This window comes from Schistocerca gregaria, chromosome 8 (genome assembly GCF_023897955.1).
Source record: "Schistocerca gregaria isolate iqSchGreg1 chromosome 8, iqSchGreg1.2, whole genome shotgun sequence".
NCBI lineage: Eukaryota > Metazoa > Arthropoda > Insecta > Orthoptera > Acrididae > Schistocerca > Schistocerca gregaria.
The window spans coordinates 57,030,117-57,053,872 of record NC_064927.1 but is presented as its reverse complement, the minus strand read 5'-3'; the positions used below and the strand labels follow the sequence as shown (position 1 = coordinate 57,053,872).

Below are 23,756 nucleotides of genomic sequence, written 5' to 3'. Positions count from 1 at the left end.
AGAGATGGAAAGAGTACTTTCGACAGCTGCTAAATTGTGATGAACCTGAACTGCAGTTTGATTTCCAGTACCCAGTTACAGCCGATGCACACTACCCCCACCTACCTTGGATGAGATAGAATCGAGACACCTTAAACAGAATAAGACTCTAGGTGAAGATGGAATACAGGCTGAAATGGTCCTGGTAGGAGGAAAGAAACTTGCAGAAAAAATACACCAACTGATACACGCAAAGAAGAACTACCAGGAGAATGGAAAACAGCTCTGATTTGTCCAATACATAAGAAGGGCGACAAACTGAAATGTGACAACTATCAAGGAATCGCCCTGCTTAACGTCTGCTATAAGATCCTGTCCAATTGCCTCATACATAGAATTCAGCCAGTGGCAGAATCGGTGATTGGGGAGTACCAGGGAGGTTTCCAGCCAGGACGGTCAACAGTAGATCACATCTTCAGTCTCTGGCAGCTCACTGAGAAACTGGGCGAATATGATAAAGATTTGCATATTTTATTCGTTGATTTTAAGAAGGCCTATGATTGCATATATCGCAAGAGCCTGCTCAACTGTTTAAGGGAGTTTTGGCATAGCAGAGAAACTCATCAATCTGATAAAGATCTGTCTGAACAAAACACGTGCAAAGGTGAAGATGGGAAATCACGTAGCTGAGGAGTTTGAAATTGTGACAGGACTCAGGCAAGGAGATGGGTTGTCCCCTGTCCTGTTCAACTTTGCCCTCGAGAAGATCATACGCGAGACCTTCCAAGAGAACGAAGGGATTGAAATTGAAGGAAAGAGACTGGCATACTTAGCCTATGCAGACGACATCTGTTTACTCTCTAGGTCGGAAGAGGAGTTGGAGCAAATGACCAAAGCACAAAAGAAGGCTGCCACCAAATTTGGGCTAAACATAAACGAAGCCAAGACAGAGTACCTCGTTATGATGCGTGGTCACTGTCAGACTGCTGATCATCTACAATCACTGCAGGTTGGGGACCATTCCTACAAGAGAGTGCAAGAATTCAAATACCTAGGGGCACTTTTAAATGAGAACTCATCACGTGAAGCAGAGATCAATGCCAGGATACAAGCGGGAAACCGATCTTACCACAGCCTAGCACAACTGCTTTGGTCCAAGTATCTCTCGAGATAGTTAAAGATTCGACTGTACAAAATCCTGATCCAGCCTGTTGTTCTATATGGCTGTGAGGCATGGAGTATCTGGAAACAGGACTTCCATAAGCTCCTTGCTTTTGAGAGAAAAGTGCTTCGGAAGATCTTCGGTCATGTTCTGGATGCAGATACAGGGGAACGGAGGATCAGATACAACAAAGAGTTTGAGGAACTATACCAGCAGCCCAACATAGCAAGAACAGTCAAAGCCAAACGAATGCAGTGGGCCGGCCATGTGGCCTGGACGGAGGATCACAGATCACCTTGGAAGCTCCTGGATTTCACACCTACAGGAAAGAGACCGCCAGGGAGACCCAAGAAGTGTTGGAGGGATGGACTCCATGAAGATATAAACCAAGTGTCAATACATGTGAACTAATGGTGGACAGCAGCAATGGACAGAATACAGTGGAGGAGGAAACTCTTAGATGCAAGCGGTCCACTGTGCCTGATCACACAGTAGTAGCAGAAGTAGTACTAATAGTAGTAGTATAGATTTAAGTGTCAGGAAGTCCATCCTGGAAGTACTTACATGGAGTGTAGCCATGTATGGAAGTGAAACATAGAAGATAATAGTTTACACAAGAATAGATGCTTTTGAAATTCGGTGCTACGGAAGAATGCTGAAGATTAGATGCGTAATCACATAACTAATGAGGTGGTACTGAATAGAATTGGGAAGAAGAGGAATTTGTGGCACAACCTGACTAGCAGAAGGGATCGTTAGGTTGGACACACTCTGAGGCATCAAGGGATCACCAATTTAGTACTGGAGGAAAGTGCAGAGGGAAAAAATCATAGAGGGACACTAAAAGATGAACACACTAAGCAGATTCAGAGGGATGTAGGTTGCCGTAGGTACTCAGAGATGAAGACACTTGCACAGGATAGAGTAGCACGGAGAGCTGGATCAAACCAGTCTCTGGACTGAAGATGACAACGACGACAGCAACAACAAAACATGGACAAATGCTAGCAAAGTGACAGCATCCAAGGAGTCCCAATTAACAACTGTAGCTAGATATAGAGCACCACAGCACTCTGCCTGTAAGACCAACAGAATGTGCACTGTTGCTCTTTATCTCTCTCTTTCTGTGGTGTGAACAATACTGTGGTGGCACAACTGGTAAGATTTAAGTTGCTCTTGTTAGGTAACATACTCATCATTGCCGTCGTCATAATCATGACCATGATCATCATCATCATCATCATCATCATCATCATCATCATAATTAGCAATAACATAATTAGAACAGTCACACATTATGGTTGCTATTATGTAGAGAAAAATGCAGATAATAAAAAATTACTTTTAGATAATTAAAAAACATCATTTAGAAATAAAAAAAAACATTGATACAGCCACTTATGATATGAAAATATAAGCAATTTTGTGTGATGAAACAGCGTGCAAAAGGTAGTAGAGAACTAGACTTACAGAAGAAAAAAAATTGATTACTTTTACAGTTTTACAAAATAGTGTACTAGATAGCAGACATTTTTATAAGCAAATTAGAATTACTGTTGCTTCATTGCAAAACTTTGTGTGTGTGTGTGTGTGTGTGTGTGTGTGTGTGTGTGTGTGTGTGTAAAAAAAAATCCAGACAGTCAACAAAGATAATGCATTTAACATTATGTAGTAAATGCTATTCATATAAAAACTGTGCCTGTATACAACTACAAAAATGCAAAATAACCAATCTCACCAGAGTTGCATCAACAGATGCAGTAGTGTTTTTTGTTTTCGTTGCCATGTAGAACAGTGACTGTGCCAAAACTGTAGAGAAGTTAGCTATAAATGATGCAAGTGAATCCTCAGGTGGAACAGAGCCATTGTAATATGTATAGTTGAGTGTCGATGCATCATCAAATATACTGTTATAGTACCTGGAAACAGAAGATGTAATAATAATTGTAAAACCTAATCTCCAGATCACAGAAATCAGCATTTAAATTTTTTCAGTATACACCAAACAATATATAGTTTAACAACACTAACAGTCAAAAGCTACTGAAGAGAACTGGGTGGAGAACAAACAGTGGACACTGTGAGAGTAATCCCACCATACAGCTGAGCCACTGAGTGTTTGAAAGGCATACAATGGAGAATGAAATCATAATTAGTCTTCCAGATAATGTCACTCATTGGAGCTAACATCCACCCCACACACAAATTTTACAGGGGAAGGAAAAAAAAATTTCACTTCTACAGCTACTCACCCTAAGGAGAAATTTAACAGGAGGTCAGAGTTTGTAGCAAGGGAAGCAATGACGAGATGGACTCAACTCATTAGGGAAAGCTGGAAAGCTGCTCACATGTTGGAACTTCACAAACTTAGAGAAACGTTACCAATTAATATGGTTGACAGTGAATGTGCAACTGACATCTTAGGTGTTTACAGACAAAAATTCGAAAATTTCCACATTTTACAAAACATGCCCTAGAATATTATGTACTCTTTCCTGCAGAAAATTGTGCATAAATTATCTGTGAGTGATGTATAGAAGTATTTTATTTTTAATTTTGAAGTCTTACATGCGTATCTGCAAGATCACTAGATTTCAAATGTGCGTCTGTTTATATGTGAATATCTTGGAACCTACATTTTATAGTAGGCTGTGATTTAAATCTCTGACAGAAAACACATGGCATTTGTTTGTTTGTTTTGAGTGAAACAGTGACTTTCGGCATAATCTGGTGCAGTCTGACGTAATATAAACATGCCTAGAAGTGCTAGCCTATTCAAGAACCGTAAGTTTGGTGTAAACCAATACACTGGAAGTATAAAATTGTGTGTTGTTCAAGAGTTGCAACCCACAAGCAGTGTAAAATCAAATAACCTTGACGTGCCACCAGAGAACAAGGGCGATGTGACCTCACCTAATGCAAGTAAAGCTAAATTACATAAACAATTCTAGGAACTAGGATTACTGCAGGATAATTTAGAAAATAGTACTTCTGGTCTGGTATATGCTTTGTGTGATATGAACATTTTAATTCAGGTGTTGTGTGATACATTGTGCAGTAATATTTGTGGCAGAAGAGTAATTATTGAAGAAGATTTTTCTGCAAGAATAGGACTCACTATGACAATAGTAATTATTTGCACTGGCTGTGACAACAAAAAGTCATTTGTAACCTCAAATGAATGCAAGAATAATCTTTTTGAGGTAAATTTAAGACTTTTCTATGCCATGAGAGCTATCAAAAAACGTCTTAGTGCAGCTCAGTGTTTCTGTTCGGTTATGAATCTATCACCACCACCTACAAAAATTCAGAGGTATACTGAAATTATAGGAGGCGCTGTTGACTCTGTTGCTTCCCTGCCAATGAAGGACGCAACAAATGAAGCTGTTGAAGTGAATGAAGGTAACATTGATATACCAGTTGGGTTTGACGGGACATGGCAAAAGTGGGGTAAAACGTTGAACTACTCAGTTGTCACAATCACAAGTGTAGACAGAGGCAAAGTAATTGATTTTGAGGCACTTAAAAAACACTGGCACAGCTCCTGTAACAAAAATGGAAAAAATGAAAATTAAAACTGCCAGAAAAATTATGAAGGAACTAGTGGAGGGATGGAACCTGATGCTGTAATGAAAATGTTTAGGAGATCACTGCAGGAAAGAGGTGTATGATACACCCAGTTCCTTGGGGATGGAGATTCTAAGGCAATAAGGGTGTTGTTGAAGCAAATCCATATAAAAATATTGTCATAAAGAAATTGGAATGTGCTGTGCATGTGCAAAAGAGGATGGGCACACATCTCAGAAAATTAAAATAATCTTTTCGCACCACCTCACTGACTGATGGCAAGCCACTTAGAGGTTGTCTGACTGATAAAACAATAGATCAGCTCCAGAAGTATTATGGAATGGCCATCAGGAATAATGGAAATGATTTAGAAAGTACGAGAAAAGCAATCTGGGCCACAAACTTTCAACCAACAGAAAACCGACATGTGCACTCTAACCACCTGGACCTGAATCGTGGTGTAAATTCTGGAAGGCTGAAGTTGAAGAGTGTCTTTTGAACACATGAACTATATTCCTGAAGCTGTCATGGAAGCAATAAAACCAATTTATAGGGACCTAGCTCACCCCGACCACCTCCGAAAGTGTTTACATGGGCGAACACAGAATCCTAATGAATCATTCAATAACATTATCTGGACACGAGTGCCTAAAAATGTTTTTGTAGGGCTCAATACACTAAAATGGTGAGTTAGTGATGCTGTATTAACATTTAATTATGGAAATATGGGAAGAATAAGAGTTCTACAACATCGAAACATCATTCGAGGCTACCATACTGTAAAGGGCTTGAAGTTATTGGAGAAGATGAGACTCACCAAGGCACAGTGTGCAGCTCAGTTCACCACCAAAGAAGCAAGATCAACCACAAGAAAGAAGATTTTGGAGAAAGAAGCTGGCAAAGACGGTGATGCTGACTATGCTGGTGGGTGTTTGAGACTTAATTTATAATTACAAGTCAATTTTTATCATTTTATACTTTAAATGAGATTTTCTCAAAATAACATTTTTTATGCTTAATGTTCCTTTATATCAAAACCTACTTATGATAGCTATATGAAACTTTGGCACCTATTTCATTACAATATACTGTACCTACTGAAGCACAACCATAGAAATAACTTAAATAGAAGGCCATCTAGGGCATTGTGTGTACAATTATTTCTGATAAAAAATAGCACAATTGAATATATATATATATATACCAAGCGGGAAAGTGCCGGCAGACAGGCACAATGAACAAAACACACAAACACACACACAGAATTACTAGCTTTCGCAACCGATGGTTGCTTCTTCAGGAAAGAGGGAAGGAAAAGGAAAGATGAAAGGATATGGGTTTTAAGGGAGAGGGTAAGGAGTCATTCCAATCCCGGGAGCGGAAAGACTTACCTTAGGGGGAAAAAAAGGATAGGTACATACTTGCACACACACACAAACACACACACACACACACACACACACACACACACACACACACACACACATATCCATCCATACATACACAGACACAAGCAGACATATTTAAAGGCAAAGAGTATGAGCAGAGATGTAAGTCAAGGCGGAAGTACAGAGCCAAAGAAGTTGTTGAAAGACAGGTGAGGTATGAGCGGCGGCAACTTGAAATTAGCGGAGGTTGAGGCCTGGTGGATATCGAGAAGAGAGGATACTGAAGGGCAAGTTCCTATCTCCGGAGTTCGGATAGGTTGGTGTTGGTGGGAAGTATCCAGATAACCCGGACCGTGTAACACTGTGCCAAGACGTGCTGGCTGTGCACCAAGGCATGTTTAGCCATAGGGTGATCCTCATTACCAACAAACACTGTCTGCCTGTGTCCATTCATGTGAATGGACAGTTTGTTGCTCGTCATTCCCGCGTAGAAAGTGTCACAGTGTAGGCAGGTCAGTTGGTAAATCACGTGGGTGCTTTCACACGTGGCTCTGCCTTTGATCGTGTACACCTTCCGGGTTACAGGACTGGAGTAGGTGGTGGTGGGATGGTGCATAGGACAGGTTTTACACTGGGGGCAGTTACAAGGGTAGGAGCCAGAGGGTAGGGAAGGTGGTTTGGGGATTTCATAGGGATGAACCAAGAGGTTACGAAGGTTTTATATATATATATTTGTACCTCATCTCTTAATTCTGGTTTCGAAGACATAAATAACATGGATAAGTCAGCCATAAAAATTGCACAGTCTTATTTTCATTGGTTCCAGAGATAAAGGTACATGAAGTATGCTAATTTAACATTGCCCATATAGGCCCTGCAAACTCCCCTTAACAACATGAGGCTGGCAGCTTTATAGCTTCATGTTCAAATTTTTCCACTGACAACCAAACCTCCCGATGTCCAACACTCACTCAGATCTGTACCAAACATTGATTGTTGAAACAGTATCAACCAAACTCCAATTTAGTTTGTACTATGTGCTGTCATCCGAGCATAGCCCGTGATTAATATGTATAGCTTCCATGGGAAGTTACTAGAGCATTAGATTGTCGTACCAAGAGTCCTAGGTTCATATCCCAATGATGACAATATTTTTACTGTATTATGCATGAAAGTGTTATATGGGACTAATCATACTTCCACATGCATGATGCAATTGTTTCTTTATTTCACTGTTCCGATTGTTTATGTTTATTCTGGAAACTACAAATGAACTAGCTGCTTCATCACGAGTGGTGTCTGTTCTGTTGCACATATCCAACAGAACACCACACCTATCTATAGAAATGTACTCTATAGGTTTTCTACTTTCAACTAACGAAGCAAATTCATATAGCTAAAAGAACATTACTACGAACTCTGAAAAGTCCTTTTACATGTTAGGAAAATGTTCTCCCATATAAAAGTTTCACGTAAATAGTTAAAATAAATTGTCAGTAGTGGGGATTGAACACAGGACCTTCAGCACGGCGCTGTCATGCTCTACCGACTCATTCACATGAGATTTGCAAACCTGTCACTCACAGATACACCTTTTCTGTGTTCTGTCATTCTGGTGTCACTTTTAATTACCATTTATGCATGTTTTACTGGATGCCGGCACACAGCACAAACTAAATAAGTGTTTTAGCTGATAATCTACATACAACATTTGGCAATGATCTTAGTGTCTAACAAGGCTGCCCTGCCGAACAGATATATTGTATGGAAGTAGAATTGACTGGCCTTATTGACCTACTTTTCAGGGCAACCTACGTGTCAGAGGCACATAATAGTTTGCAATTCACTGCCATGTTGGCTGCCTTGCACAACAGGCATCTTGGAGTATTGTTGGCCTGCTTCATTGAACTGCTTGCATGAAACCCACACATCAGGGACAAAAAATGCTTTCAAGCCCCTGATGTGTGTTCCCTTTGCTTCTGCCATAATCAGTTATTTTGTTGCAGAAATAGCAAAACTTGTCCACCACTTTAATTGTCTAATTTACTATTCCTAATCCCACAGCATAAGCTATCTTAATCTGACTACATTTGTTTTACTTTGGTGTGTGTCTGACCTCCTTTCAAGTTGCTATCTATTAATTTTTTTACCATTTCTATCCAAATCGGAATGTCAATCACACTGAATTTCAGTCCAAATCTTTTCTCTGATATCTGTTTCCCTGTCTCACATAGTGAATTGCTTTCTCAATGTGTAGATTGAATAACGTGATTGATAGGCTACAACCCTTTCACATTCCTTTTCAATTACCACCTTCCAATTACATCCTTCAGCTCTCAGTACAGCTTCTGTGCAAGTTGTGGGTAAGGTACTGCTCCCTGTGTTTTACCCCTAACTACTTCACAGTTTCAGTGAATGTTGTCAAACATTACTTTCTAAATCTGCAAATTGTATAAATGAAGGCTTGCCTTTTCAAAATTATCTTCTAAGATCAGCTGTGGAGTCAATATTTCTGCATGTGTTACTACATTTCTCCAGAACAAAACCTAATCTTCCCTAGGTTTCCTTCTGCTAATTTTCGTTAATCTGGTGCAACCATGACTTACTTATCTTAAGGTTCAGTAATACCCACATTTGCCAGTACATGACATCTTTGATATTGCAATTTTTACATTCTTCTTGAAGCCCAATGGTATTTCACCTGTTCAATATATCTTGCTTAAAAGATGCAACAATTTTTTCACGTGTGGCTCTCACAAGGACATTCATAATTCTTGAGTAATATCACCTACACCAGGTAGAATACACTGAGACTCTTGTGCATCACACACAATGGGACAGCAAAGATAAGATTAGATTAATTACAAATGTCACAAAGACATTTGAGCAGTCCTTTCATCCAGCAATTCATGAACAGGAAGAAACACTAATATAAGGTACAATGGGACGTACCATCTGGCATGCACTTCACAGAGTATGGATGTGGATGTCAATCTAGAACATACAAAATGCCACACATGAAAGAGGCAAACAGCACTTAAAAATTCTAATAAATGAGAGTAACAAAAAGAGGAAAATGGCAAAGGAGAAATGTAAAGCTACAAACAAACTATGGTAAATATTGATGCCACATATACTAAAACTCGAAATCTTTGGAGAAAAAAGGCACAACTGTATGAACATCAAGACCTCAGATAGCCTACATAAAGAAATAAATGCTAAAAACTGTAAGGAGACTGCATACAGGAAATAAACCTAAAGACAATATTCAGAAAGTGAAGAGAGAGAAGGAGGTGGTGTTGTGGGAAATATGATACAGTGTGAAGACTACAGAACGATGTAACTCAAAAACAGCACATGGAGTATAGGACATTCTCTCAGAATTACTGATGTCTTAGGATGACAAAGTGTTCCATCTGATACACAGGATGTAAGGAATGAATGAAATATCAGAATTCCACATGAACATATTAATTACGGTATTAAAGAACGCAGGTGCTGACAGTGTCTAAAGCCATTTGTGTAATAGGTCATGGTTGTGAGATACTAACACAAATTATTAACAGGAAGGAAATGAGGACGAGTTCTGAAAAAGGGATTAAAGCTCAAAGAAATAATAGAAACTTTAAGGTTCGTGATGCTATCAGACACAGTAAATGACTTGGAAGATCAGCTGCACTGAAAGGATACTGTCTTCAAAAGAGATAATAAATTAATGAAATTAAAACAAGAGTAATGGAATACCAGCATAACATTTATGGACATCAAACAAATGACTGGAGTGGGAAAAATGGAAGCTTGTGAATAGAATTTGTAAAATGGCAGAAATTCCAAATATTTTGAAAAGAATATAATTATTGACTTTATGAAGAAAGCAAGTGGAGGATACATGTGAAACTGCCACACAGACAGTCTAGCACCACACGTATAACAAAATGCTCAAAACAGAACATTATCAGATAAAGGAAAGGGAGAAAAGAGAAACAATTTCAGTACTGCAGCTAAAACCAGAGGACAAATTTATGAAAAAGGACACACACATTGCACAGATATATTTAAAGAAGCCATTTCATAATGTGAAAGGTAATAAAAATGTTACACGAAGCAGGCAGGGTTAATTAGCACTGACAGCCTGGTATGACAGACTAAAATTGGAAAAGGCTTAAAGACAAGTTGGTTACTATTACCAATGAAATTTCATTTCTATACTGAACAGGCAATGAAGGAATTAAAATACCAAGGGTGGAGACCCATACTAGACACTGTAGACTGAAGTCCACATGAAGGCACAGCTGTATGGTAAGGTCAGAAAGTACATACATAACTACATCTACATACATACTCCACAAGCCACTGTACAGTGTATGGTGGAGTGTATCACGTATGAATCATTTCCTTTCCTACTTCACTTGCAAATGGAGTGAAGGAAAAATGGTTGTCAATATGCCTCCATAAAAGCCCAAATTTCTCTTATCTTGTTTTGTCATTCTTACATGAAACATACGTTGAGGCAATAAATAAACCTGCAGTCAGCTGCAAATGCCTAGTCACTAAATTTTCTCAATAGTGCACACAGAATGTCCCATTATCCCCTGGTACACTTGCACCATAATAGTCCTCTCCTGTAAGCTGCAGATAAGGGAAAGACAAAAGAAATGATATTCACCATTTACACCTCACTCAACTGGCTCTTCACTAAGGCTGTTCCTCCAGTGGAGATTATACCCAATAAACAAAAGACAGTTACATAATTTAAACAGTGTTTCTTGCACACACAAGTGCAGAGATGCCCACTATGCAAGATGTTTTAGCCATGCAACATGAAGCCTACATATATTTATGATAGGATTGAAGCCAACTTAAGGTTTTACTTAACACTAGCTGTAACCAGTGGTTGCATATCTGTAGTTTTGTTATGATGAATGATGGTGAGAAAGTAAGCTACAGTAGTTGTTGTTGTTGTCTTCTGTCAAGACTGGCTTGACGCAGCTCTCCATGCTACTCTATCCTATGTAAGCCTCTTCATCCTTCTGAATGTGCTTACCATATTTCTTCTCTTGGTCCCCCTCTACAATTTTCTCTCCAACACTAAAATTGGTGATCCCTTGATGTATCAGAACATGTCGTATCAACCAGTCTGTTCTTCTAGTCATGTTGTGCCACAATTTTTTTTCCTCTCCAATTCTATTAAGCCATCTAATCTTCAGCATTCTTCTGTAGCAGCACATTTCAGAAGCTTCTATTTTCTTCTCGTCTAAACCATTTATCGTCCATGTTTCACTTCTATATGTGGCTACATTCTATCTAAATACTTTCAGAAAAGACTTCTTAATTCTTACCAAATCTATATTCAATGTTCACAAATTTCTTTTCTTTTTTCAGAAATGCTTTTCTTGCCATTGCCAGTCTACATTTTATATCCTCTCTACTTAAGCTATCAAGTATTTTGCTGCCCAAATAACAAAATTTATCTATTATTTTAAATGTATCATTCCTTACTTTAATTCCCTCGGCATCACCTAATTTAATTCCACTACATTCCATTATGCTTGTTTTCTTTTTGTTGATGTTCATACGATATTCTCCTTTCAAGACACTGTCCACTCCAGTCCACTGTTCTGTCAAGTCCTTTGCAGCCTCTGACGGAACTACAATGTCATCGGCAAACCTAAAAGATTTTATTCCTTCTCCATTCTACTCCAAATTTTTCTTTTGTTTCCTTTACTGCTTGCTCAATATATAGAGTGAATAACGTTGGAAACAGGCTACATGCCTGTTCATTCCCTTCTCAAGCACTGCTTCCTGTTCATGCCCCCCAACTCTTAACTGCTCTCTGGTTGCTGTACAAGTGGTAAATAGCCTTTTGCTCAATGTATTTTACCCATGCTACAATCAGAGTTTCAAAGAGAGTATCCCAATCAACACTGTCAAAAGCTTTCTTTAAGTTGACAAATGCTATATACACAGGTGTGCTATTAATTAATCTACCTTCTAAGATAAGTCATACAGTCAGTACTGCCTCACTTATTCCTACATTTCTCCGGAATCCAAACTGATCTTCCCCAAGTTTGGCTTCTACCTATTTTCTCCATTTATCTGTGAAGTCTCAGTGTTAATATTTTGCTACCATAAACTTATTAAACTGATAGTTCAGTAATATTCACACCTGTCAGTATCTCCTTTCTTTGGAATTGGAATTGTTATATTCTTCTTCAGGTCTGACGGTATTTCACCAGTCTCATACATCTTGCCCACTAGATGGAAGAGTTTTATCATGGCTGGCTCTTCACAGTATCATACCTCCCATCTCACCCATCTCCATCTACATCCTCTTCCATTGCTATAATATTGCCCTCAGGTACATCTCTCCTGTCTACACCTCTATATACTCCACCTTTCTGCTTTCCCTTATTGTTTAGGGATGGTTTTCCATCTGAGTTCTTGATATTCATACAAGTGGTTTTCTTTTCTCCAAAGGTCTCTCTAATTTTTCTGTAGGTGGTATCTACTTCTCCCCTAGTTATATATGCTTCTAAATCCTTAAATTTGTTCTCTAGCCATTCCTGATTCACCAATTTGCACTTCCTATCAATCTCAGTTATTGGACATCTGTATTCCCTTCCACTGCTTCATTTACTGCATTTTTGTATTTCCTCATTTCATCAATTAAATTCAATATCTTACGTGTTACCCAAGGATTTTTGCTAGACCTTACTGTTTTACCTACTTGATTGCTGCCACCACTATTTCATCTCTCAAAGCTACCCATCCATATTCTACTGTATTTCTTTCCCATATTCTAGTCAATCATTGCTTAATGCTCCCTCTGAAATTCTCAAAAAATTCAGTTTCTTTCAGTTGGATGAGAAATTCTGCCTTGTGCAAGACACCTTTGGAGTTTTGTTTTCATCTAGACATGTTTCAGCACTTTTTGTGCATCTTCAGTGGGTTACTTTATTTTCTTTCTTACATGAAGCTATTAAATGTTTATGTTGGTAGCTGTGAATCTGCTACACAATTTACAACTTGTCACGGCTTTAATGTTATTGTGTTTGTCTCCTTTGGTGTGGCAACATGCCAATTTCTACCATTTTTGTCATTTTGCAGGCATTCTCTGTGATTTTTGAACTTGCACAGTGTTTTTGCAATCATCAGTAATGGAAAGTAAATAAACTAACCCACTGAAGGCAGCACATGAAGTGCTGAAGCATGTCTGGGTAAAACAAAAATACAAAGTTGTCTTGCATATGGCAGAAGTCCTCATCCAATTTTCTTAGCAAACATGGAAATAATAAGAATTGCTACACCATAAGATGATTATCTGCTTTTTTTCAATCTATTCAGGTCCCACCCCTTAAGTTCCTACCTTTCTGCAATTTTAATCTACAGTTCATATCCAATAAATTGTGGTCAGAGTCCACATCGGCCCATAGAAATGCCTTACAATTTAAAACCTGGTTCCGAAATCTCTGTCTTACATTGCATAATCAATCTGAAATCTCCTGGAGTCTGCATGTCCCTTCCATGTACACAACTTTGTTTCATGATTCTTAAACCAAATGTGAGCTATGATTAAATCATGATCTGTGCAAAATTCTATCAGGCAGTTTCCTCTTTCATTTTTTTCTCCTAGTCCATATTCAGCTATAGTTTTTCCTCTTCTTCCTACTATTCACTTTCAGTCCCAGATGACTAACATATTAGTCTCCCTTAGCTCTTTGAATAATTTATTTTATCTCATCACAGATTTCTTCAATCTCTTTATCATCTGCAGAGCTATTTGTCATATAAACTTGTACTACTGTGATGGGTGATGGCTTTGTCTCTCTCAGGCTATAATAAAGTGTTCGCTATGCTGTTAATAGTAGCTTACCCACATTCCTATTTTCTTATTCATTATTAAACCTATTCCTGCATTACAACTAGTCGATTTTGTATTTATAACCCCGTATTCATGTGAGAAGAAGATCTCTTCCTCCTGCCACCGAACTTCCCTAAATCCAAACAAACCCAACTTCAACCTACCCATTTCCCTTTTTAAATTTTCCAACTTACCTGTGTGATTAGGGGATCCAACATTCCATGCTCTGATTGGTAAAATGGCAGTTTTATTTCCCCTGATGACATCCTCCTCAGTAGTCACCACCCAGAGATCCCAATGGGATACTATTTCACCTCCAGAATATGTTACCCAAGAGGATTCCATCATCATTTACCAAACAGTAAAGCTGCATGTCCTTGGGAAAAATTATGGCTGTAGTTTCCCCTCACTTTCAGCCGTTCACAGTACCTGCACAGCAAGGTTGTTTTGGTTGATGTTATAAGGCCAGATTAGTCAATCATACAGACTGTTGCCCCTGCAGCTACTGAAAAGGCACCTCTTCAAGAACAACACATTTGCCTGATCTCTCAACAGATACCCCTTCATTGCAGTTGCACCTGAAACGTCAGTGGCTTCCACACGTCTGCATGTTCGCGTCAGCACAGCTTGTGATGTGTGCCTCCCTCACGTCCCCCCCCCTCCACCCCATCCCCACCCTCAAACAGTAATTAGCATTTCCAAAGAGTAATTAGCATTTCCAAAGAGTAATTAGCATTTCCAAAGAGTAATTAGCATTTCCAAAGAGTAATTAGCATTTCCAAAGAGTAATTAGCATTTCCAAAGAGTAATTAGCATTTCCAAAGAGTAATTAGCATTTCCAAAGAGTAATTAGCATTTCCAAAGAGTAATTAGCATTTCCAAAGAGTAAATAATTTTCCCTAATTCACGTAATATTCTTTGAATCAATAATTATCTTGTATGACACACTTTCTAAAGCACCCTATGTTTTTCCTCAGGATTCAAACTATCTCTATACCAAACTTCACTGAAACGGGTTCAGCAGGTAAGTCACTGAAACATGACAGACACAATTACTTTTGCATTTAATCATCAGTATGGATAAAACTTTCAATTACGATTTTTTTTTCTTTCTGCGATCTGCTTTTGATGAAATAAAGCCTGTATGGTGTTCCAAGCTATGCTGAAGTTATCTGTGAAAACCCTATGAAAATTTGTTCATTAGTTCTGGAGAAACACCTTCAAACAGACGGACGGACGGACGGACAGACAGACAGACAGACAGACAGCAGACAGACAGACAGATTTAATTGTAGACTTATGATTAGTATAGGTTTGCCCTTATATAATATCAAGTAAGGTGAAGTTTGGGGAAAGACAGGGTCAGGATCAGGGTCAGAGTAGTTACTAGTTTCCTCGAACAGTCTTTGATACAGGTGTCATCTGTCCACAGATCACTAACCACTTTGTCACAATGGATCAGTGTGGTGAGATCTGAGGGCTTCAAACTCTTTCTTTTATCAAACTTTTTAGCACCTGTTTCAGTTTCAATGGTAATAGTGCTGGTTTCATTATTAGGGACACAGTGTTCTTTTGTTCACAGGCTGTCTGAAGTAATGAACTTGTGATCTGTGGTGTATGTTTATCTGCAATATCTGTTGTTGGTATTGAGGGATTACTGATCTAACAGTGCATCCACAATTATGTGAGCTCTTTCAGGTACACGTATTCAGTTGCCACAAAGTCTGCACACAGGACTCTCATTTTCTGAAACATAGAACTGGCCACTGACCCAAATGATGAGACAAATATACGCTGTTTCTGAGGCACATATGACTGCTTGCATGAGAATATAACACTTGTCTCACAACCTTGGTCTCCTAGATTTTATTTTCCTCTGGTAAAAGTTGCAAAGCCTCGACTCCAAACTCTGTTTTTGCCTGAAAATGATGGTGCTGCGCATGTGGTCCTGTCTCCACATACTGGTTGGCTGCAGTGCAGCATGTCAAAAGAAAATGTTACATTTTCCTACAGGAGGTAATATTGGTCAAAACTAGAAGACAAGTTCTGATAATGATCCATCCGGAAACCAGTATCTGCTGAGATATGGACCAATCTGTTTTCTCCATCTCATCTGCCTGTTGGCAGATCGCTACTCATCATAAGAGGTCATGTTGAGTTGCTGATAGGCACAATGAAAAGACCATTACAAATAAGATTTGGCCAAAGCTGTCTTGATAAAACAAAAGTGCACATCATTCACACAAGCAAGCACGCCTCACACACATCTCCAACTGCTCTGCCCAAAATGTGAATGTTAAACAATGGCATATGGTGGAGAACTGACGGTCGGTAAGAACATGGCTGCCTGCTTGGTCTCCCCATCTATGCTCTCTTTGTTACTCGTTCAGTTTCCCATTTTTATTTTAGATCTCCAATGTTGTTAAGTAACAAACCATCACGATACAGTCCAGTGGGTATAACTAAGAACAGTTTGGTGTTCTATTACTATTAAGAGTTCAATATGCAATCTGGCAATAAAAAAAATATTCATCTTGATGAGAAGTGACTGTTTGCACCAAAAGTGTCCCATCCTTCAATCACTTCACAGTTTTTAAATGTCCAACAATACACTGCAGGGTGATACATGTGAAATGGTAAAACAGTCTCAAATTATTTCTTTAATCTTGATAAGTATGGAGGCATCTTTAAGTTATGGCTGACTAAATTACTGTTATTATTTGACAGTCTCTTTTGAATTGAAACTTCCTTGGGCTGTCCGTACTGTTTGGAGTTATAATAGTTTCTGAAGAGAGAAGTATTTTATTCCCATGAGTAGCTAGGGAAACAAGTTGACTGACATGAGTAAGCCAAAAACAGCTCAAGTATGGCAGGTAGCCCAGATATCACTCGTTAACTACTGTTCAATATCAACAGCTGTTTACTCTGTCAGTACAGAGCACATCTTGAGGTTGAGGTGTCCAAAGGAAACTTTATAGAGGTCGAGTATTGAACCGAGATCTCCATTTCCTTTGACACGCAAAGTTTCACCGTCACGTCAAACTTGACTAGAGGCAGGACTTACTTATTCCCCCAATGTGCTTTCCATTGAGTATGGTCCATATTTATAAGTAGCTAAATCACAAGAAGAGGTATTTTGGAGAAAAAAAAAAGAAAAATTACACAATAACTTACCTATTCGTAAAGCCAGCTTCGTGATCAGCAATAACCACACCAGGTAGTTTGTTATCGTGCACAAGAAATGTCTGTAGAGAAGCAGGTGGCAGTGTGTCTGTAGTTGACTTAGTAAATGTAATTCCATAGTTGTGTCCAAATTCTGTCATGTTGCCCATGAAGTCCATCACCTGCATTAAATATTTTTGTTACTTTTAAATATCCATGGGTATACAACTGCAATTAACACATTGAACATTGAAAGCTGGCAAAAGAAACACCATCACACTTATTCAGCCAAAATGCTCACTTGATGGTTATCATCTTTTTTACATTTCAGCTGTGTGGTCACTAACAACATTGTGAATATCAAGTTTTAAGAAAAATTTACCTTGTGATAGAATTTACATTCACACAGGAAAAGCTTTCAGGAAAATTGTGTATGATATATTTTTTCTTCCAGCGACTCTCCACAATTCCTGCTCCTTTACCACCCATACCCAGCTCATCATCGTTAATGGCATTTCCCTCCACATCACAACCCCAATGCCCATGGCCTTATCAATAATGAACACTACATTTCTCAATGTCGAATGGCTGCAAACCTACAGCCTCCTCCTGGATCACCATGACCAACTATTTCCTCACCCACAATTACTTCTCCTTTTTATCAATATTATGAAAAGGAAAGTCGCTACTCACCATATAGTGGAGATGCTGAGTCACAGACGGGGTCAACAAAAAGACACTCACAATATAAGCTTTTGGCCAACAAGGCCTTTGTCGAAAATGGACGACTTGTGTGTGGTGTGTGTATGTCGTCTATTTTCGACAAAGGCCTTGTTGGCCAAAAGCTTAAATTGTGACAGTCTTTCTGTTGTGCCTATCAGCAACTCAGCATCTCTGCTATATGGTGAGTGGCAACTTTCCTTTTCACAAAATTGTTACATTCTCCTTTTTATCACCTATAAACAAATCTGTGTACAGCAACTGGCACACATATGGCACCATTCTATGTCAACTGATTCATGGCCCATCTAGAAGAATCCTCCCTAACTAATCAGAATCCCCTGAAACACCTGGTACAGATTTGCTGATAACATCTTCATGATCTGGGCCGAGGGTGAGGATGTCCCACGCACATTCCTCCGTAACCTCAACACTTTCTCTCCCATTTGCTTCACCTGGGCCTCTTCAAACAAACAAACCACCAGGATAGCTACAGCACTCTCTCTGTCCGCATTATCAAACCTACCAACTGCCAACAATACCTCCACTTCAACAGCTGCCCCCCATTCCCCTTCCATAATCCCATGGTCATCTCATCTGTAGTGACAAGCAGTTCATCTCCAAATATGCCAAAGATATTACCGAAGTTCTCACTGACTAAAATTACCCTCCCAACCTCGTCCAGAAATAGATCTCCTGTGCTTTGTCTCCCGAGTCACCTACCATCTCCCACAGCCCCATGTCCAGACATAAAGTAGCACTCCTCCTATGACTCATTACCAATGAGGACTGGAACAACTTAATCACATTCTCTTACAAGGTTCTGATCACCTCTCATCATGTTTCACGGACATGTCCCATCACTCTCTGAACTAAAACAATATTCTAGCCCATCCCTACTCCATCCTTACTCCCACTCACTTGCCTCGTGGCTCATTTCCCTGCAACACTTCTAGATTCAAGACTCTTTACACACATCCTCCCGCTACCACCTACCCTAATCCAGTCACAGACATCTCCTACCCCACCAAAGGCTAGTTAGTTGTCATGACAATTTACAAAGTGGCACAGTGGCTGCAGCTTAGTTGTCAGTTCACCACCTGTGAAAGCCGTCATGTGATTTACCAACTAAGCTGCCATCACAATGGCACCTTCTATGTGGGCATGACAAATACACTTCATTCATTATAAGACTAAACCTGATTTAAACAAACACAAATGTGATGTTTGGTCAGCAGCCATGGCACATGTACACTGGTGCTGTTACACACTTGGAAGTGGGTCGTATTTATGCATCAGATGTGTTGTTACTATGCTACAATAAATGAAACTTTAAGATATTCTAATATGTTAACAGCCAGCAACGTTTTTCTTAATTACACTGTACCAATGTAGATTATACTTCCAAAATTGTGTACAGTCACTTTATCTGTACTTTTGTGCAGTGGCTGTCATGCTGTTAATATGTAGGGTGAAAACAATTGATGCTGCTTGCTGCACTGTAATGAAACAGACACCAGAATCATCATTAAAAAAGTGGTGAGAAACAGATTATTCTCAACATTTTGAACAAATTTACAAAAATAAAAATCAGTTTTGAAGTTTTTGAGTATGTTATTTATGAAATTTTTGGCATTTTTGAAAACTTTGTGTGTAGCTGAACTTATAGAAGATCACAATGATAATTTGGGGTAGCCCCTGGGTCACTGGTTCATATCTCAATTTGGTTTTCCTTTTTTCATTCAATTTGGAATACCCACATCTTTTAAATATAAACTTCTTCAAATATATGCTACTTAACACATACCTAATCTTCTTCCTTTTTTCCAAAATCGACTCTATTCTTGTTTCTAATTACATACTGAATGCAAAATTACAGTTTCCATTGCAAATATAAATTCTTGATTATCTGAGATTGTTTAAATTAAGAACACATGACATTAAATATTTAGGACAAAAATGAAAAATCAGATACTTTTTATTTGGACTATATCCACTGTTTTGTCACAGACATGGTGTCATACGAGTCAGAAATATAGGAAACAATTTTCATGGCATTGAGCACACGGTACAAAAGCTGCATTTTTACAATAGCCACCGAACCACTGCTATATGAAACCAACAGAACTGATTTGGAGCCAAGTAAAGCTGTCAAGTGTAATGGAACTAATGCAAGAAGCTTTGTTACATGTGACTGCCAAATGCTGACAGGATAAAGAACAGCACATCATAAAAGGAAAGGATAAAATGTGGTGCACACTGTTGATTGACACACTATCAACAAGGCATATGGCAGTTCCAGTACGGAGACTTATTTCTCAGATTTTGATATGGAAGTAATTCAGAATTACCAGGTGATAAGACTATAACTAATACACTCAGTATTCTCAACATTTAACTATATGATGTAATCCTGCAGTACACTTCCGATTACACTGTCTATCACAGAATAATTACGCGTGTTTAAGTCAGGAATTTTCAGTACTCTTGTTTTTAATTACAATACAGTGTTAGTTAACAAGGAGAGAGTGTTACGTTTTACATCTGGCCCCCTAAGACGTGTGCAGTGTTGCTGGAAATTTTCTGAATATTATTTCAGTCTCTTTACAAATTAAATGAAATTTAAGGTATACTATTTCTCTGCATGTCTCTTTTTACATCTTAACTGTGACTGCTCACATCACTGCATGTTAGATGGACAGCCTGGCTGGCCTTGCTGTTCTGGTTAAATACACCAGTAAAGCTCAGTCAATGTGTGCATAACATACAGCATAAAAGGTATCCCTGTTATAGTATTCGACTGTACCCGAGACAGCAAGGCTTCCACTCCATGTGAAACAAAATTCAATGAGATTCCAGCAAACATGGAGGAAGACAGTGCAATATTTACATCAGGTTTATTCTTACAATGAACACAGTATAACAAGCTATCTCTTGTATTAATCCCCACTGTCAAACTGTCACCACAAGACAGCAGGATCACCCGGTTGCTCAACATGCCAACCAACGTGATATGTTTCACTTTGATAACTGTTCCACAACCTGCACCATCAGGATTCTTCCTACCAACATCAGCTTCTCTGAACTGCGCACGTGGCAACTCTCCCAACAACATATCCTTTGTTTCTCTAACCTGCTTGTTTTCAACCTCTGCTAGTCCCTGTCCTTCGCCTACCTATCTCCTTAAGTGCTCTCACTCCAGCACTATGCTCATCTTCTATCTTCCTGCCAACACCACTACTACTCTTTTCCCCTTCTCTACCTCTCCCATGATGCATCTCCCTTTCCCTCCTCCTCCTGCCCCCCCTCCCCCCAGTTTACCTGAAATCCCACTCGCTGTAATCATTTAATCAGTCACAATTAACATTTGAGGCACTGTTACCGTATTTACTTGAATCTAAGCCGCACTTTTTTTCTGGTTTTTGTAATCCAAAAAACAGCCTGCGGCTTAGAATCGAGTGCAAAGCAAGCAGAAGTTCTGAAAAATGTTGGTGGGTGCCGCCACAACTAACTTCTGCCATCGAATATATGTAGCGCTACATAGGCATGCTTTGTAGGCACAAAGATAAATACTGGCACCAAAACCACTGCGTCATTAAATAAATTTAAAAAAAGTGGAAGACGAACTTTTTTTCTCCGCCCCGAGTTTCAACCACTGCATTTTCGTACATTATCCAACGAAGTAAATACAAATTCCCTATTGTTCATCTTCAAATGTAGCAGCAGCATTTCAATGTACTACGAAAATCTGACTGGCAAGACTGTTTAGGATGTTAGGATGTTTGCCAATATGGCCAACTCTACATCCTGGTTTTTTTTCCTACCTGTAAGAAGAGATGGTTATTAATAGGAACTTTTATGAATTGTGAATCGCATGCAGTATTCTCTTCACTATAAGAATAATCCAAATATAAACATTTGACCATGTATTTTTTCGTGCTTGCTGCTATCTCATTTAAATCCTGTCTGCCTAATAAACTACAAAACTAGAGTGAGACAACAGCAAACGCAGAAGAATATACATATCATGCCATCTTTATATTCGTATTATTCTTATGCCTAGTAGTGATACAGTCAGAAATGAAGCATGGCAATTGACTAGATTTTTAAATCTAAGATGACTAATTTCTAAAGAGGCGCTTGCAAAGATTTTCAAACTGAGAAAAATTTTTGCTTAACTCTTGTTCAGAACACCTTCTATCATACGCAGTCTATTATTTGGTTATTGTTAATCATTAGCAAAGAAAGCAGCAGTGTAAGTAACAACAAATAGCAGTCTCTTGCCATTGCTTCGCTAGTGAGACGATTCCTGTTTTTTCATTTATTTTATTTTTTTTTAATTATAAGCGACAGTAGCGCGCACAAAAGGAAGCCATGCTGCGAGCGGTGACAGGCCGTAAACGCGCACTATCAGAATGCAACAAACAATGCATTTTCACCTTAGAGTGACGTAAACACCTATAACAAAGAAAACGGCACTTATCAGACCAAAGAAAAATAAGCAATCAATTCAAACCAGACTAAGCACGTGAAAAAGGAAGCGTACCTGTATAAATAAGGATGGAGCACCTGACGCATAGCAATGGCTACCTGGCAAAGCGTAACTGCTAAGCTTACGACTCGAACCAAACTACTGTAGCTGTATCGTCATTCATTCGATCTAAATTGTGTCTCATATTACAATGGATCAACTTTGTTTCGATTTGGAGATGCGCCATAAAACTTTTGTCTTCCCTTGAATCTCAAGTCTCAAATTTCAGGTGCAGCTTAGATTCGGGAAATTTTTTTTTGCTTGATTTCGAGTCTCATTTTTCAGGTGCGCCTTAGATTCGAGTGCGGCTTGGATTCGAGTAAATACGGTATTGTATCTGCACTTAGTAATTTCATGACTAGGACAAAGCTAAGACTAAAATTATAACCTTGGAAGACTGACCAATCACTTTGTTAACAAGTTAAAATCTTTTGTAGGATAATTTGGAAACTAGGTCAGACATTCCTCAAAATCTTTTAAATTGCAACACATTCCTGACTTCATCACCTAACAGAGAGCAAATCAAATGGCTGCTGTCATCTTGTCATGACGTGAGGCACATTCTGTTAAAATGTGATGTAGAGTGATCTGTGTATTATAAGCACTGCACAGTGCACCCTCCTGGGTACTATCACAGGAAAAGAAACTTATGAGTGGAAGCAGGTATCCCACTGTCAGGTGGTTGACTTTACCGACTACAGTTTGTTATCCTTCACTCCCAACCACTGCTCCTTCCATCACTGCATGGCTTTGTTACCCAAAAGTGAGATCACTGCATGATGGGAAAATTACCTTTTACCACTGTTGGTATCTAACAGGCACTCTCAGTTGCTGTGCCTGCCAATTCATTGCCCCAAATTCCCATATGTTTTGGCAACCTGCTGAGTATCACCTCCTACACTTGCTGTAGGTGAAAGAGGGTCCCCTTGGAGTACTGGAGAGATTGAACTGAACCAAAGTGAATTTTATTAAATACAGCAGGATTACATAGTGCATAGTAAATGAGTGTGCAACACAGGACAAGTCAAAGATGGAGAACACTATCACTTACCTCATGAAGAGCAGTCATTCCAATTACACAGTCTATCACAATTGATTATATATGACAATAAATCTTAACTGAATTTAATAGGTACTCTCTAACACTGTAAAATTCCTTTTCCACCAGATAGTCTTTGAGTTTCTTTAAAAAGTTAGTGTTATGTATACTATCATGCAGGTTTTTATGCATACTTCAAAGTAACTCAATAACTGAGTACCGAGGTGCTTTGTTAAGAATTATCAGTTGGTGAGGCACACTTCAGATTTCGTTCCTCCTCAGCGTGTTGTGGCTGTGTACACTAGCATTTGTGATCCACTCTTCACTACCTTCTGTGATGTAAACTA

The 23,756-nt window shown here is 38.9% G+C and overlaps 1 protein-coding gene across 5 annotated transcripts in view; it reads right to left on the bottom strand.

Annotated features, from left to right (window-relative positions):
- Nucleotides 1-23,756, bottom strand: part of LOC126285420 (nicastrin) — a 133,913-nt gene that overhangs the window by 39,347 nt on the left and 70,810 nt on the right. For all 5 annotated transcript variants that reach the window (XM_049984787.1, XM_049984788.1, XM_049984786.1 and 2 more), the window contains exons 7-8: nt 17,132-17,301; nt 2,880-3,060 (exon numbers count right to left, since the gene is read on the bottom strand). In XM_049984787.1, the coding sequence (XP_049840744.1) occupies nt 2,880-3,060; nt 17,132-17,301 (351 nt within the window). The remainder of the gene's footprint in view (nt 1-2,879; nt 3,061-17,131; nt 17,302-23,756) is intronic.